The sequence below is a fragment of the Poromitra crassiceps genome (assembly GCF_964638095.1).
Source record: "Poromitra crassiceps genome assembly, chromosome: 19".
NCBI classification, from domain to species: Eukaryota; Metazoa; Chordata; class Actinopteri; order Beryciformes; family Melamphaidae; genus Poromitra; species Poromitra crassiceps.
Window position 1 is genome coordinate 21,884,194 of NC_139646.1, and position 16,400 is coordinate 21,900,593.

The 16,400-nt window shown below is 43.1% G+C and overlaps 1 protein-coding gene across 1 annotated transcript; it reads left to right on the forward strand.

Annotated features, from left to right (window-relative positions):
* Positions 1-90: 90 nt before the first annotated feature.
* LOC310793964 (transmembrane channel-like protein 2-B) lies at positions 91-14,341 on the forward strand (the record flags this gene model as incomplete). The annotated part of the gene is made up of 18 exons (XM_083655845.1): positions 91-239; positions 2,369-2,512; positions 2,963-3,053; positions 3,172-3,253; positions 3,361-3,467; positions 3,614-3,712; positions 3,918-4,060; positions 4,383-4,530; positions 8,381-8,575; positions 8,858-9,037; positions 9,211-9,369; positions 9,666-9,794; positions 9,939-10,006; positions 10,494-10,733; positions 11,250-11,375; positions 12,769-12,847; positions 12,949-13,084; positions 14,085-14,341. Coding segments are annotated over 18 exons (2,532 nt in total), but the record flags the coding sequence as incomplete, so codon positions are not given.
* Positions 14,342-16,400: the final 2,059 nt, after the last annotated feature.

Genomic DNA, 16,400 nt, shown 5'->3' on the forward strand with positions numbered 1-16,400 from the left:
GAGGACGACCAGCGGAGTGTGAAAAGCACCACTTCGAAAGCCAACCAAAAGAAGAGGGCTGCCAAGGAGGAGAGAGAGGGCCAGGAGAGCGAGGAGGAGCGAGGGAAGAAGAAAAAAGGAGGGACACTAAGGAGCAAGCAGGAGAAAGAGGAGCAGAACAAGGAGAAGAAGGGAGCCGCTAAGGGGAAAGGAGGAAAGGATAACGGCAATGAGAAGGACAAGACAAAGAAGAGTGGCAGGTGCAGTGTTCTCTGCTGCTGGCAGAATATTCAGGAAGATGAAACAGTCAACACTCAATTTACACTTGTCTAGCTGAATATTATGGTATTCATGCCTCTATCTGGTTGACTTCAAATGTAGGAGGCAATGTTCAGTCAAGCTCTTGGATGGGAGATGATGTTAATGGACTAGGAAATGATGGCGAGGGATTACTTCAAAATGTGTAACAGTGGCCCATTTTGGATCAACAACTAAAATGAGCAGGCAGTTATTAGAAGAAAGTCTATTTTCAGAGACGGAACGTAATAAATTCCTTTAGCAGCACTAGCCGAGCTACGCACAAATCCATTGAGATTTTTCAAACCGGTCAACGTATGAGGCTACAGCGCAAGTTTACTTAACATCATTTCCCCCTTTTTGTTGTTGTTCGTCACAAGGGGTTAGTGTTTTTGTGAAAAATGATCAAATGGGTAACCCCATGTGACTAACGACTCAATATACATACACACAGATTCAGTATATATGGCTGTATCTCAACAAGACTATAGTAAAAACCTATAGCTGGCCTTCAGTGTAGCCAAGGAAGGTCGCTATTGGCTGCTCAGAAAGTCGCTAGAAGTCACCAGATGGCATCACATGATAATGTGCATATCAATATAAGGCTGCACTAGTTATGCATGCCACGGTGTAGCCCATTTTAATATAAACTGCTGGCTCCTCCCACCCTGGCCAGAGTGTGCATACGCTGGTAAAATAATAATAATAATGGGTTCTATGGGTACCCAGAAGTCCCCCTCTGCTGGTCTACAACATGGTCTACACCATTGTAGGAATTTAGCCAGGGGCAAGGGCAAAAAGGCCCCCAAGAAATCACAGAATGCCCCTAAAAACCACGATCCAGGGGCAAAAATATGCCCCCAATATTTTGATAATTTTATTTACATTCAATTCATTTAATTTCCATCTCTAACACACACTCAGCACCTGCAAGCTGGTTGCCAGAAGACAATGAGGAACACTCACACAAACAGCGCTGTTGTTCACACTACGCAACTTTATGCACTAATTACTATGTTTTAAAGTGCCCCCAAAATTTTGTAAATGCCCCCAGTTTTTCATTAAGTTCCTACACTGGTCTACACCCAGTGGTGCTGTTGGGGAGATACAGTATAACTAGAGGCACTTAACGTGTAACACCTGTATGTATAAATGCCATTGCACGCTCAGGAAGGGCTGCCGCCCGAAACGTCCGTTGTGTGGCAATAAATATTTGTCAACTTGGAGTGCTGTCTCCTTATTTGATTACCCAGAAGTCCCCCTTTACAGACCTGCCCACTCTATGCTATTTTTTGGCAAAACCACGCAGTTTTCTGCATGCAGTATAAATGTGTGTGACTCTTGTCTACTTCTAACGCATATGCTGCCATAAAACTAGTTGCATTCGAGAAGCTAAATCCAGTGACATGAAGGGACACGAGGGTTTCTTTATCCTTGGCGAAAAGCTTTTTCATCTGGTATATGGCAAAGTCCTTGCATCTAATCCTGCATTTGTCACCAACTCTTTGAAACAGCTGCTCATATTATCAACTACAACAACTCAACAGGGAGCACATTGAGTGATGACTGATAATTGGTTCTTAATTAGACAATGTTATTATTATGTCGGTCACCAAACTATGTTGTGCCAATACACACAGAATGAGGTGAAAACTGCTCCTGAATTCGCTGCCATGTGTGAATGATTTCAAAATAGATCTGTCGATTTTTGCTTGATGGCATAAGTCATATCTTAATTAACATTCGTGTTTGCAAACAGTATCATAGATGAAAAATGTAATGAATACACAACCTGAGAAAATGAGCTTTTTCATTGATCTTAAATAGGAGCACAGTTTTAATGAGTTGAAATTCAGTGAGTTGTCACTCTTCTTCTATGTTATAAGTCTCTTCATCACAGGCAGATGAGTGAGAGAGGTAAGTTGAGCTTTGAAGTTTGGCTGCTGTAGCATCCTGACCAAGTCACATGACACATGACAGCTCCCTCCCCCTGCTTTTAACATCCTGACCAAGTCACATGACAGCTCTCTCCCCCTGCTTTTAACAACCTGACCAAGTCACATGACACATGACAGCTCTCTCCCTGTACCAGCTCCTCTTCCTCCGGGTCTGATGATGATTCCCTGTCGGAGGGAGAGATGGCCACCCTGAAGGAGGAGGTAGAGGAGAAGAAGAAACTGATTGCTACCATAAGGAACAAACCCTGGCGCCTGAAGAGGAGACTCGGACACCTTAAGTAAAACATCAAACCAACATCAATAGCCAACCTTCCCATATCCTCTGCCTGTTTTATTCTAGTTCATTTCTGAATCTGGTTTTGAGGTTATTCCTCGCTGTGTTTTGTCCTCTACACTGACCTAAATTAGACTACAGACCCCCATTTGATAAGATTTTGTCCCCGGGTCACCCATCTGATAAGATTTTTTCTTTTAGATGTTTTGTTACAGAAAGTCTGAAATCCATGACCAAAATAGTCATACATTCTGTCATTCTCTTACTTATGGGTGGAATTAGTTAGAATAAATTATTTCCCTTTTTGCTGGAGAGCCCCTCAAGGACCCGTGGGGGTCCCCGGAACCTCACTTTGAGAACCCCTGCCTACCTCACTTTGAGAACCCCTGCCTCAGTCTATCACTTAATTCCACTGGGTGATTGTGCTTCTTCTCCTCTCTGGTTGGTCCAACAGGGAGGCCCAGGCGTTTGTTGACAAGTTTGAAGGAGCTCTTGGGAAAGGAAAAGGGAGGAAGCTCTATGCATATAAAGTCATGATGTCGAAGGTAACATGCTCACTTTGTTCACATCACACATCAAGCTAAGTTATTACATCACTGAGAATGATAGTATGCATGCAGGAACTGGGGCAATGACACAGTTTGTACCTGCTTTTCTTTTCAGATCCTAATCAAGTTTAAACGTGACTTTGAGAACTTCAAAACAGCCTGCATACCCTGGGAGAAGAAGATCAAGGACGTCGAAAGTTGGTACCGCTACGAGATTATGGCTCTGATGCACATTTGGTCGAAATTAGTTATTGACTTATGAGCTGCCCTATTTATGTTCTATTTTGTCCTTCACGGATCATAGGTCACTTTGGGTCGTCTGTGGCATCTTACTTCATTTTTCTGAGGTGGATGTATGGTCTGAATCTGGTCTTGTTTGGGTTCATGTTTGGACTGGTGATGCTGCCAGAGGTACAGCCTTTCTCATACTGCATGCGGACAAGTGATTTCTGATGTAACATTGTGCAATGTACATGCTATCAGTATTAGTTAGACAATAACTTACTGTAGGCCTATACGTAGTACTATCCTCCTCCACCCTCCTCCTCTGTCTTTAGGTTCTCATGGGTCTTCCCTATGGCGCCATTCCCAGGAAGACTGTTCCCAGAGCAGAGGAGGACAGAGCCATGGATTTCTCCGTGCTCAATGACTTTGGTGTGAGGAACTAAGCTTCATTCTTAAAACATTCAGCCTCAACTCATTTCACCAGAATACCTCAATGTGCTTTATGTTGTTATACCTATCGGTAAATGAAGTTCTTAAGTCAAAACAACTTCACTTTGACCGAACACAGTTTGTACAACATGTGTTATTTCCTTTGCTTTAAGTATATGAATATTAATTTGTATGCCTCACCAACAGGGATACTGCAAGTACTCTTTTTTGTTTTATGGGTACTATAACGACGAGCGAACCATCGGGGTGCTGCAGTTCAGACTCCCTCTGTCCTACCTGCTGGTGGCCGTCGGCATCTTCGGATACAGCCTCATGGTTATCATGAGAATGTATGCAAGACACACACACTCACACTCACTCTCTCTCTCTCTCTCTCTCTCTCACACACACACACACACACACACACACACACACACACACACACACATGTGCAGCCACAGACCTAGGTCTTCCCTAGCCTAGGTAAACCCTAGCCTAGGTAAACCCAGCCACCACGTGACCTGCTCTCTCAGTTCCCAGTCACCTAGTCACCCAGTCAGTGACTGAGAACAGGTCTGAGAGCAGGTCACGTGGGGGATGGGTTTACCCAGGCTAGGTCTTCCCACCCCTCTCCTCTCTCACCCCTCCTGCTGTCTGCGTGTCTGTCCTCAGGATGGCTCGTAACGTAAATGAAGGAGGGGATGGGGCGGGGGAAGGAGAGTTCACCTTCAGCTGGAAGATGTTCACCAGCTGGGACTACCTGATAGGAAACCCTGAGACCGCAGACAATAAGTATGCCTCCATTACCACCAGCTTCAAGGTTAGCAGATGTGTGTGTGTGTGTGTGTGTGTGTGTGTGTGTGTGTGTGTGTGTGTGTGTGTGTGTGTGTGTGTGTGTGTGTGTGTGTGTGTGTGTGTGTGTGTGTATATGTATATATGTATATATATATATATATATATATATATATATATATATATATATATATAGCCATATATATATATATTGAGTGGGATATGATGGTAAACGGAGCATGGGCTAGGGACATGCATGATGTCCTTCTAAGAGCTGGGTTGGAAGATGTTTTTCACAGAAAGCAACTCATAGTTATTAATGTAGTGAAAGACATTATTTTTCAGAAAGTAAAGGATAAATGGGCATCAGATATATGTTACAAACCAAAACTTCGCACCTTCTGTGAAATAAAGCATGTGTACGGCACAGAGAATTATGTTTTGTATAATCAGTCTAAGAAAAAGCGCTCTCTATGTGCTCAAATCAGAGCTGGCATACTTGGCCTTCATATTGAGACAGGCCGATTTGTGGGCACTGCTGAGGAGGATAGACTGTGCAGTCTGTGTGAACTTAAGGAAGTTGAAAACGAAACACACTTTGTATTCTATTGTCCCTTCTATAATACTATCAGGCAGAGTTTTTTTAATAAGGTAGACAAAGAAAATGAATTTGTGTGGTTGGAAGACTCTGAAAAATTCATACGGCTCTTCCAATATGAAACTTTTGCATTTCCCACTTTCTTAGAAAAGGCTTGGTTGATGAGGAGGAATGAAATGTATAGATAAAATAAGAAAAAGAAAATGTATATATTTTGTGTAACTGTGTCATATAATCCCATGTGGGATGGGCCACAATGTGGTATGACACGCAAATAAAATAATTACTCATTCATATTCATTCATTCATTCATTCATTCATTCATTCATATATATATATATAGTTAACACGTTTCACCGTAGAGTTGTGTGTGTGTGTGTGTGTGTGTATGTATGTAGGCTATGTGTATATATATATATATATATATATATATATATATATATATATAGTTAACACGTTTCACCGTAGAGTTGTGTGTGTGTATGTATGTATGTGTATATATATATATATATATATATATGTGTGTGTTCTCACTCCGAGCACGTAGCATATTGACGCTTTGTCCCGTCCCTTGTGCGTCACTTGTTACTAACATACCCTAACGTACCCTTGAGCGACCCATGAAACGACTTGGGCTTTCCGACTAAACTCAATGCAAACCCATGGAAGTCATCTTTGACGCTTATGGCAACTGCTCCCCCATTAGCCTAACTGCTCCCCCATTAGTCAACTGCTCCCCCATTAGGGTCTGGGGGAGGTTAGGTTTAGGCGTGGGGGGTGGAAGAGGTTAGGTTTAGGGTTAGGGTCTGGGGGAGGTTAGGTTTAGGCATGGGGGGTGGGAGAGGTTAGGGTTAGGGTTAGGGTCTGGGGGAGGTTAGGTTTAGGCATGGGGGTGGGAGAGGTTAGGTTTAGGGTTAGGGTCTGGGAGAGGTTAGCTCCTCCAGACCCTAATGGGGGAGCACTTGACTAATGGGGGAGCAGTTAGGCTAATGGGGGAGCAGTTACCATAAGCGTCAAAGATTACTTCCATGGGTTTACATTGAGTTTAGTCGGAAAGCCCAAGTCGTTTCATGGGTCGCTCAAGGGTACCATGTTAGTAACAAGCGACGCACAAGGGACGGGACAAAGCGTCAATATGCTACGGGCTCGGAGTGAGAACGGGTTGATATATATGTATATATATATATATATAGTTAACACGTTTCACTGTAGAGTTGTGTGTGTGTATGTACAGTGGGTTCGGAAAGTATTCAGACCCCCTTAAATTTTTCACTCTTTGTCATATTGCAGCCATTTGCTAAAAGCAATTAATTTCATTTTTTTCCTCGTTCATGCACACACAGCACCCAATATTGTCAGAAAAACACAGACTTGTAGACATTTTTGCAGATTTATTACAAAAAAACACTGAAATATCACATGGCCATAAGTATTCAGACCCTTTGCTGTGACACTTGTATATTTAACTCAGGTGCTGTCCAATTCTTCTGATCATCCTTGAGATGGGCCTACACCTTCATTGTGCTTAATTATATAGATTGGACTTGATTGGGAAAAGCACACACCTGTCAATATAAGACCTTACAGCTCACAGTGTAAAGTCAGAGCAAATGAGAATCATGAGGTCGAAGGAACTGACTGAAGAGCTGAGAGACAGAATTGTGGCAAGGCACAGATCTGGCCAAGGCTACAAAAAAAATTCTGTTGCACTTAAGGTTCCTAAGAGCACAGTGGCCTCCATAATCCTTAAATGGAAGAAGTTTGGGAGGACCAGGACTCTTCCTTTAACTGGCCGTCCGGCCAAACTGAGCATCTGGGGGAGAAGAGCCTTGGTGAGAGAGGTAAAGAAGAACCCAAAGATCACTCTGGCTGAGCTCCAGAGATGCAGCGGGGAGATGGGACAAAGTTCTAGAAAGACAACCATCACTGCAGCCCTCCACCAGTCGGGGCTTTATGGCAGAGTGGCCCGACGGAAGCCTCTCCTCAGTGCAGAACACATGAAAGCCCGCATCGGGTTTGCCAAAAAACACCTGAAGGACTCCCAGACTCTGAGAAATAAAATGATCTGGTCTGATGAGACCAAAATCGAACTTTTTGGTCTTAATTCTAAGTGGTATTTGTGGAGAACACCTGGCACTGCTCATCATCTGCCTAATACCATCCCTACAGTGAAGCATGGTGGTGGCAGCATCATGCTGTGGGGGTGTTTTTCAGCTGCAGGGACAGGACGACTGGTTGCAATTGAAGGAAAGATGAATGCAGACAAGTACATTGATATCCTGGACAAAAACCTTTTCCAGAGTGTTCACGACCTCAGAATGGGACGAAGGTTCACCTTCCAACAAGACAATGATCCCAAGCACACAGCTAAAATAACGAAGGAGTGGTTTCAGAACAACTCTGTGAATGTTCTTGAATGGCCGAGCCAGAGTCCTGACTTAAATCCAATTGAGCATCTCTGGAGAGACCTGAAGATGGCTGTCCACCAACGTTCACCATCCAACCTGACAGAACTGGAGAGGATCTGCAAGGAGGATTGGCAAAACATCCCCAAATCCAGGTGTGAAAGACTTGTTGGATCATTCCCAAGAAGACTCATGGCTGTATTGGCTCAAAAAGGTGCTTCTACTCAATACTGAGCAAAGGGTCTGAATACTTATGGCCATGTGATATTTCAGTGTTTTTTTGTAATAAATCTGCAAAAATGTCTACAAGTCTGTGTTTTTCTGACAATATTGGGTGCTGTGTGTGCATGAACAAGGAAAAAAATGAAATTAATCGCTTTTAGCAAATGGCTGCAATATGACAAAGAGTGAAAAATTTAAGGGGGTCTGAATACTTTCCGAACCCACTGTATGTATGTATGTATATATATATATATATGTCTATGTATGTATGTATGTATATATACTAATAATAATATATTAAAATAGCCTCATTTGATGAATGAATGAAACAACTGGCAACCACTGGCCTAGAGTTTAGTGAAGTGGACTTGTGACAGGAAGGTCACTGGTAAAATAGGTGGGGCAAAATAATAGTAATGAAGAAATTAAAACAAATTGAAACCATGTTGGTATGATCTATCTACAGTGCCACTATGCATAAGTTAGATGTTTCCTTCTGTTCCAGGCTTTATGGATATAATTAGATATTGCAAATGTATGGTTATTAAATAACAATTTAACAATATATATAAATTTGAATGAAACATCTCTACTACTACTACTCGACTACTGCCACTTCACTGCATTCTTTGAGGCATTTTTCCCTGCTGCAGGAGTCCATCGTGGATGAACAGGAGAACCAGAAGGATGAGAACATCCACCTTCGTCGCTTCCTCAGGGTTCTGGCCAACTTCCTCATCATGTGCTGCCTCGGAGGCAGCGGATACCTCATCTACTTTGTGGTGAAACGATCTCAGGAGTTCGCTGAGATGGCCGATCATGAGCTCTCCTATTGGGAAAAGAACGAGGCAGGTTGAGATGAACCTTTCACTGTTTTAGGATGTTTTGAGGTTGAACTAGAAGTCATTCCCATGTACGTGTTAGCTATGATCATGTTTTATTTGTTGCAATGCCTTGTGCTCATACAAGTAAGTAACCCAATGCACAATCATGGAGGAAGGACATAAAATGGGACAAGGTGTGGAAACGGAAACCGAGACAATAAATGAGAGTGATTTCATTAGGTAGAGTGTCCCTCTTTGTACCAACAGATAATTGCAACACTCCCCTCTTTCCTCTCCATGTATCAGGTGGAGTTGGTGATGAATCTGCTGGATGTGGTTTGTCCTCCTCTGATGGATACCATTGCTGAGCTGGAGGAATATCACCCTCGAATTGCCCTCAAGTGGCAGCTGGCGCGCATCTTCGCCCTCAAACTGGGAAACCTCTATACCTTTCTCTTCGCCCTGTTCGATGAGGTCAATGCCAAGGTAGGGGAGGTGTTGTACTGATAGATGTGTGTGGTGTGGTGTGGTGTGTAGATGGTTGTGTTTATGCATATGTGGGGTAATTTCCATAGAGAACAATTGTGCTACAAGTGCTAAAATCATGTAGTATCTCCATTGTGAAGACCCTGAACCCTTCTATATTTTCCTTTCTTCAGCTGGAGAGAGAGAAGTCGATTAAGAATGCCACGATCTGGGCTTTGAATGAGTACTATGCCAACTACAGCTCCATCTACAACACCACAGACATCCCTCCTCCTCATGTCTCACCTGCCGACGTCATCAGAGGGCCCTGCTGGGAGACTGCAGTAGGAATAGTCAGTAGGCTCATTATAGAGCTGCACCACAAATGACCAAAGATATACATACTGAAAGGAATGGGTGATGCATCTGGTCACCACCTAGGATATTTTGTCAAACTTATCTTGCAGGATTTTTCTATTAAATTTCTAAAAGAATGTAGGTAAAGTACAAGCTCTATGTGGTGTCGCTATCACATTTTCAGCATCTCCGGGAGCCAATTTGTTATGGTCAAGTGATTGGGGTAATCCATCACAGGAAACAATGTACAATATGTGTTCTTATTTCCTGTGCCTATTTTCTTCCTGAGTAGGAAATTGTGAAGCTGACTGTGTCGGAAATCCAGATGACCTACCTGATGATCCTGGTGATGGACGTCGGGCGTGCTATCATCATCCGCTTTCTCAACTACTGCTGGTGCTGGGACCTGGAGGCTGGATATGTGAGTGTGTGTGTGTGTGTGTGTGTGTGTGTGTGTGTGTGTGTGTGTGTGTGTGTGTGTGTGTGTGTGTGTGTGTGTGTGTGTGTCGTACGCAAAGTTTGGCGTTGAACATGTTGATAATCTGGGTTGTGTTTATGATTCAAGCCGTCGTACGGAGAGTTTGACATCAGTGGAAATGTGCTTAACCTCATCTTCAATCAGTGCATGATATGGTAAATAACTCCACACTGCATGTGACATTATTCTCTTTCTATCTGTTTCTAACTTTAAACATGTAGTGTGTATTTGAGATACACTGGTGATTGAAAAGTGCCGGTAGACTGCCTTCAGAAGTTTTAAATGGAATAATTTTAACTCTTAATAATAACTCTTTCTAATTTTAGAAGTATTAAAATAATGACTTATATTGGTTACACATTATGATATCTAATCTACAGCCTTTAAATTGGATTGGATTGTTTAACTGCAAAATCTATTTTGGATGTTATTGTTTGTTTAATGACACAATCGATTTGAGTGGCTAAGTACATAAGTTACATAAGTTACTGAAAGCAATCACATTACCTTACTAAATTTGAGTATTGAGTGGGTGATTACAATTTGAAGGAGTTTAATCACTAATCTGGTTACGCTTTTCAAATAACTTTTTCAAATAACTGTTCTGTTCTACGAAATAACTATGACCCTCTTGTACATCAGGATGGGGGCATTTTATGCTCCAGGTCTGGTGGGTCTGAACGTTATGCGTCTCCTGACCGCCATGTACTACCAGGTCTGGGTGGTGATGAGCTGCAACGTGCCCCACACAAGAATCTTCAAGGCCTCGCGCTCCAACAACTTCTACATGGGCCTGCTACTGCTCGTGCTCTTCCTCAGTCTGCTGCCCGTGGTCTTCACCATCATGACTTTGCCCCCCTCCTTCGACTGCGGGCCCTTCAGGTGCGTACGTGAGATAGACATCATCAGACAGGCACAATTACACTCATGGACAGTTACACAAAAACCCACAGTTTCACACGAACACACACGCACGCACACACACACACACACACACACACACACACACACGCGCACACACACACACACACACACACACACACACACACACACACACACACACACACACACACACACACACACACACACACAGACAATGCAGAACTCTTTCAAATCATTTGTCATTTGATTGACAAGTTTATCCAAAACACCCTATATACTGTATGTGGGTGTGTACAATCACATGACTTTCTAGTGAGGAAGTGCAAAGAGTTTGGTTTTCACTGGAGCCATGCATGCTAAAAAAAATATACACCCTCATTATAACACATACAGTATAAGGTGCTTCTGATGGCCCATGTTGGTACCATGTTAGTTCTACCTGTTAAACTATACAAGATCAAATCAAATAGAAGAATATAATATACAATGTTTGATCCATGTGTTTGTGTCCTCCAGTGGCAGAGAGAAGATGTACGAGGTGGTGATGGAGACTATAGAACGGGATCTACCGTCCTTCATAGCGAACATGTTCACCTATGCCACCAACCCTGGAGTCATCCTGCCTGCTGTTCTTCTCATGGTGTAATAATCCATTTAAAATGACTCTTGCTGTCGGGTTTGGTTATGAAACTGCTGGTGTAGAATTCTAAAAATCAGAGATGCAGTGTCACTCTATTTGACGAGGTGGGGCATAAACCTTTAAATCTGCATATCGTGTAGCACTAGACAAGCAAAGCCACATTCAATTGGTGTCTATTTTAACCCATTGATACCTGATGCAGCATTTGTGTGTGTATCCCTTTACGGGGTTCGCGGTCTTAAAGTGATACGCACACAAATGAGGGATATACACACAAATGCTGCATCGGGTATCAATGGGTTAAATTGTAAGGTTAGGATTGGGGTTGACGTATCTCAGCTTTTAGGTCTGGGTGGTAAAAAGCACTTGCCTACACGGGGACCCGGGTTCAACTCCTGGCAGCGGTACTGCTGGCTTGGTCTGAGGTTCCTACAGATACAGTTGGCCGTGACTGCGGGTGGGAAGCTGATGGGGTATGAGTCTAGCCTGCCAAGCCTGGTATCCAGCCCCATATGAATCGCAGTTGTCAGCACTCCATAACAGTGGTTCTCAAGATTTTTCACATGAAGGACCTCTAAACTGACACAAAATTACTACCACGGACCCCCATTTGATAGGATTTTGTCCCACGGACATCCGTATGATAATAAGATTGATGCTTGTAGATGTTTTATTACAGAAAGTGTATAAAACCCATGACCAAAATAGTCATTGTGTTACTTATGAACGGAATTATAGCGAAAATAAATTAACCCCCTTTTTGGTTCTGGAACCCCCTCAAGGACCCCTGGGGGTCCCCGGACCCACATTTGAGAACCACTAAGTCATGATCGGTGCACTATTGCCTCCTCTGGTCGGTCAGTTGCGCCACGTAGTTGTCGGGAGCATTTGAAAATTGCGGGAGCCAACCCGTCTATCTTGAGAGACTGGGGGGAGGGGAACTGGAAGACTGGGGGGAGGGGAACCGGGGGGAATAGCGTGAGCCTCCCACGCGCTACGTCCTGTCAGTGAAACTCTTCCCTGTCAGGTGAGGTGAAAAGAAGCGGCTGGCGACTGCACATGTATCAGAGGAAGCATGTCTACAACTCCCCCACAGATCAGCAGAGGGGGTGGAGCAACGATCAGGACACCAGGGGGAATTGGCCAAGTACAGTTGGGGAGAAAATGGGAGAAAAACCAGATTTTTTAAATCTCAGTTTTTACAATTTCCTGCCGTGACTTTTCCTAGACTCACTTTTTGTACAAAGAAACAAACAAAGAAACAAACGTGTTCAAGTGTTTCAAGCTTGATTGTAGCCCAGGCCTGGTACTCAATGCAAGGGAACTTGTACACAGATTATTTAACACTACAATAGGCTACACATAACTAAGAGACTAATCATGTTTCTATAACAGGCTGGCACTCTACTATCTGAATGCCTTGTCAAAGGGATATCAACAGGCCAACTTGGATCTTAAGAAGAAGATGCAGGTGGTGAGTATGAGCTTCTCCTGTTCTTTTCTTTTTCTTCTCTCCTTTGCTCAAAATGTAACCAAACCAAACCCACTTCTGTCTGGTGCTGATGGACCCTGTAGGCTCGCGATGAGGAGAAGAACCGTCGGAACAACAAGGACAGCACCAACCAACAGATGAAAGACTTGGAGGACCTGCTGCCAAACAAGTCTCTGATACCTCCTCCCACTGAAAAGGAGCCACCCATGCCTGGTATTGGTACACGCATGCACACACACACACACACACACACACACACACACACACACACACACACACACACACACACACACACACACACACACACACACACACACACACACACAAGATGCTCACAAGTCATTGTTTGTGAGCCCAAGTCATGTCTCAAGTCTTTGAGCTAGAGTCCAATTATATCTCAAGTCTCTGAGCGGGCAAGTCCAAGTAAAGTCTCAAGTATTTGGTCCCAAGTCCAAGTTAAGTCTCAAGTCTTTGTTGAGCTGGACTGCAAGTCAAGTCTCAAGTCTTTACTCCCAAGTCCAAGTCAAGTCCCAAGTCTTGATGAGCGTTCTATCATCTGCTGCATGCCATCCGCTCTGCTTAGCATGCAAAATGAAGCATGTACTGTATTATCCTCCTCACTCCTTTATCTATTAGCATACAGTATCAGCATTGACTAGTTGACATTAGTATTAGACAAGTCTGAACGAGTATCAAGTCAAGTCTCACATGCATATGCACGCACGCACGCGCACGCACCCACGCACGGCACGCACACACACACGCACACGCACACACACACACACACACACACACGCACACACACACACACACACACACACACACACATGACCCACATTTTTCCTTAGTCATTAAGTTGCGACCCAAATTTCTGATTTTCCCCTTGCCAAAATGTTGCCAAAATTTGTAGGATTATTTGGCTCTCTTTACCTTTACCCCCCGACAAGCTAGATTGGTACCAATGGACGCCTTAGGTCTTCTAGGGTCATATAATCCGAGGAGCTTCACTCTGGATCTAAAAATGCACCAGGCAAGACAGTAAAATCAGCCGTGGATGCCACTTCCTTTTTCATGCATGTGACCCACTCAAAACGACCACGCGACCCATGTTTGGGTCCCGACCCACCAGTTGAGAACCACTGCTCTATATCATGTGCACCTGCTCTAAGTAAATTTGCATCTGATTGTCTGCTTTTTTGCTCTGCATCTCTCGTCTCAGATGTAAGTGAGAAGGGCAAGTCTCCCAAAATGAAGCCAGGTGCAGCAACCAATGGGAAAGGGGTTAATCTGCAAAAGGACATGTCATTGGGTGCCTCCGCATCGAACCCTAGAGGTGCAGTGACACGCCCCCCAGGACCAAGAGGGCCCCCTATGACACGCCCCCCAGGACCAAGAGGGCCCCCTGGAAATGCCAGGGGTCCTCCTCCTGGCCCGGGGAGAGGCGGAGGTCGGGGCGGCCCTCTGCCAAGGCAATAGAAGTTTGGATTCATGGATCAAGATCTGCATCCACAACAACTACTGTATATGTGCCAGATGGAATTGGGTCGGCTGAAGTAACACATTTGGCTTCTCATATTGATTTATCATATTCTAATACTGAAGTAGCAGAGTAACATTTGGTTTCTCATATTTCTCAGTTGCAGCAGTTACTGTAGTTAGAGAACAGTATTTTGTGTTTTCTTATGCTTTTATATTCAAAAAGCCATGAGCAGTTGTTCCCAGAGGGATCCAGCAGAGGGTGCGTGGAGCTGACGTTCAGGGACACATCGCTTCCTCCCTTCAGTCATTACATACTAGCCTGGTAAACCAGCCCGTCACGTGAACTCACATTTCATTTGGTTCTGCGTGACGGGCTGGTTTACCAGGCTAATTACATACATGATCTGACGAAAGTTTGTCCACTCTTCTTTCTCTCAAATACTCCCTTTTCATGTACTAGAAAAAACTAGGAGACCTTCTTCTTCTTCTTCTAATACTGGCTTTCTGGCAGACTGGATGCCTTGCGGCACATTGCTGCCTCTCACAGTTGGGCCAGACAGACACCACCACCACAGAGCCCACTTAGCCAAGTTTAACTTGAGATCACTATTGCTCAAGTGACATCACTGATGACATCACATACGTGACAGACACCGCCACAGACACCACCACCCACTTAGCCAATTTTAACTGAGATGAGTCCCTCATAATAATGGTTAATATTTACGAGTGTAAGGTGAATGTGTGTGTGCTCAGGAAACTGTTTGTAATACAGGTATGTTTGTGTATCACGGTGATTAAGCTAACTTTAGTCACAGTAACCTTGTGCAAACCGTGTGTGTGTGTGTGTCTATTGTGGAATAGTAGTGTTCGTGACTAAAGGCCATGGAAAAGCTGTTAGCTACTTTGTAGTGTGTATAGGCTATTCTCTATTTATTTTTGCTGAAATATTTGCATTAATGAATGAGCGTACTGTCCTAAATAATGAGTTGAATGTTATTTATCATCAGTATATGAAAGTAAGCCAACTTACAGTATATTTTGTGAAATGCTGTATTTGTCTACAGTACCTTACGTGTCATGTTTAGTAATGAAGGTGCTAGGTGACAAAATAGACGTGTTAACTTCCTGGTTTAGCTGTACATGGTCATATTTCAGTATAGTCTAATGACGTACAGTATAATATTTCAGTTCTGTGGATATTCAATAACGGTAACCATTTACAATAAGGGTCACAAAATGAACGGGTTGTTAATGTTTAATAAGCATTAATAAGCCTTAGTTAATGCTTATTAAGCATTCATTAACTAACCATTAGTTAATGTTTATTAACTCTAACCTTACACATTAACTAACTCAAAACTATTAAATAATGCATACATGAATACCTATAGTTATCATGAACACCATTAGTAAATGATTAGCTACAATACTATATAATACTACAATATTATACTAGATACAATAGTTAACTGTTAAATAAGCATAATTTAATTAGGCTACCCTTATTGTAGTGTTACCTCAATTAATTAGTAATTGTACATTATTACATTGTACTGACAATTGTAGGCCTATGTATGTGGTTACTGTGATAATTCAGTTATTACACATGATCTGACGAAAGTTTGTGTCTGCTCTTCTTTTGCTCAAATATTCCCTTTTCAGGGCTTTATGTATATAGGAAAAACCAATGGTTGGCTTTCCTGTTTGGAGCCTAAATGTGAACCCTGTCTCATAGACTCTGGGACATACAGGTCAACTTCAATAATGAAGACAACAGTCAGTGTGGGTCAAAATGCCAATTAATAGGCTGTTCAGCTAAAGTGGGGTGGGGTGGGGTGGGGTGGGGCAGCACACCAGTCAGCAAGCTAATGCACTGAAAGCGTAGGCTACTATCAGTGGGAAAACCAAAAGTCAATTACACACAAAATAAACCCTATTTATTTCCCCAACAGAAAAACACACAATTTACTACCAGTGTGCCACAGTAGTCACTTAAAACAGACAAATGCTTCTGCCGACCCATCTGTACTTCACAAAGGAGAAAGTTGGGTCA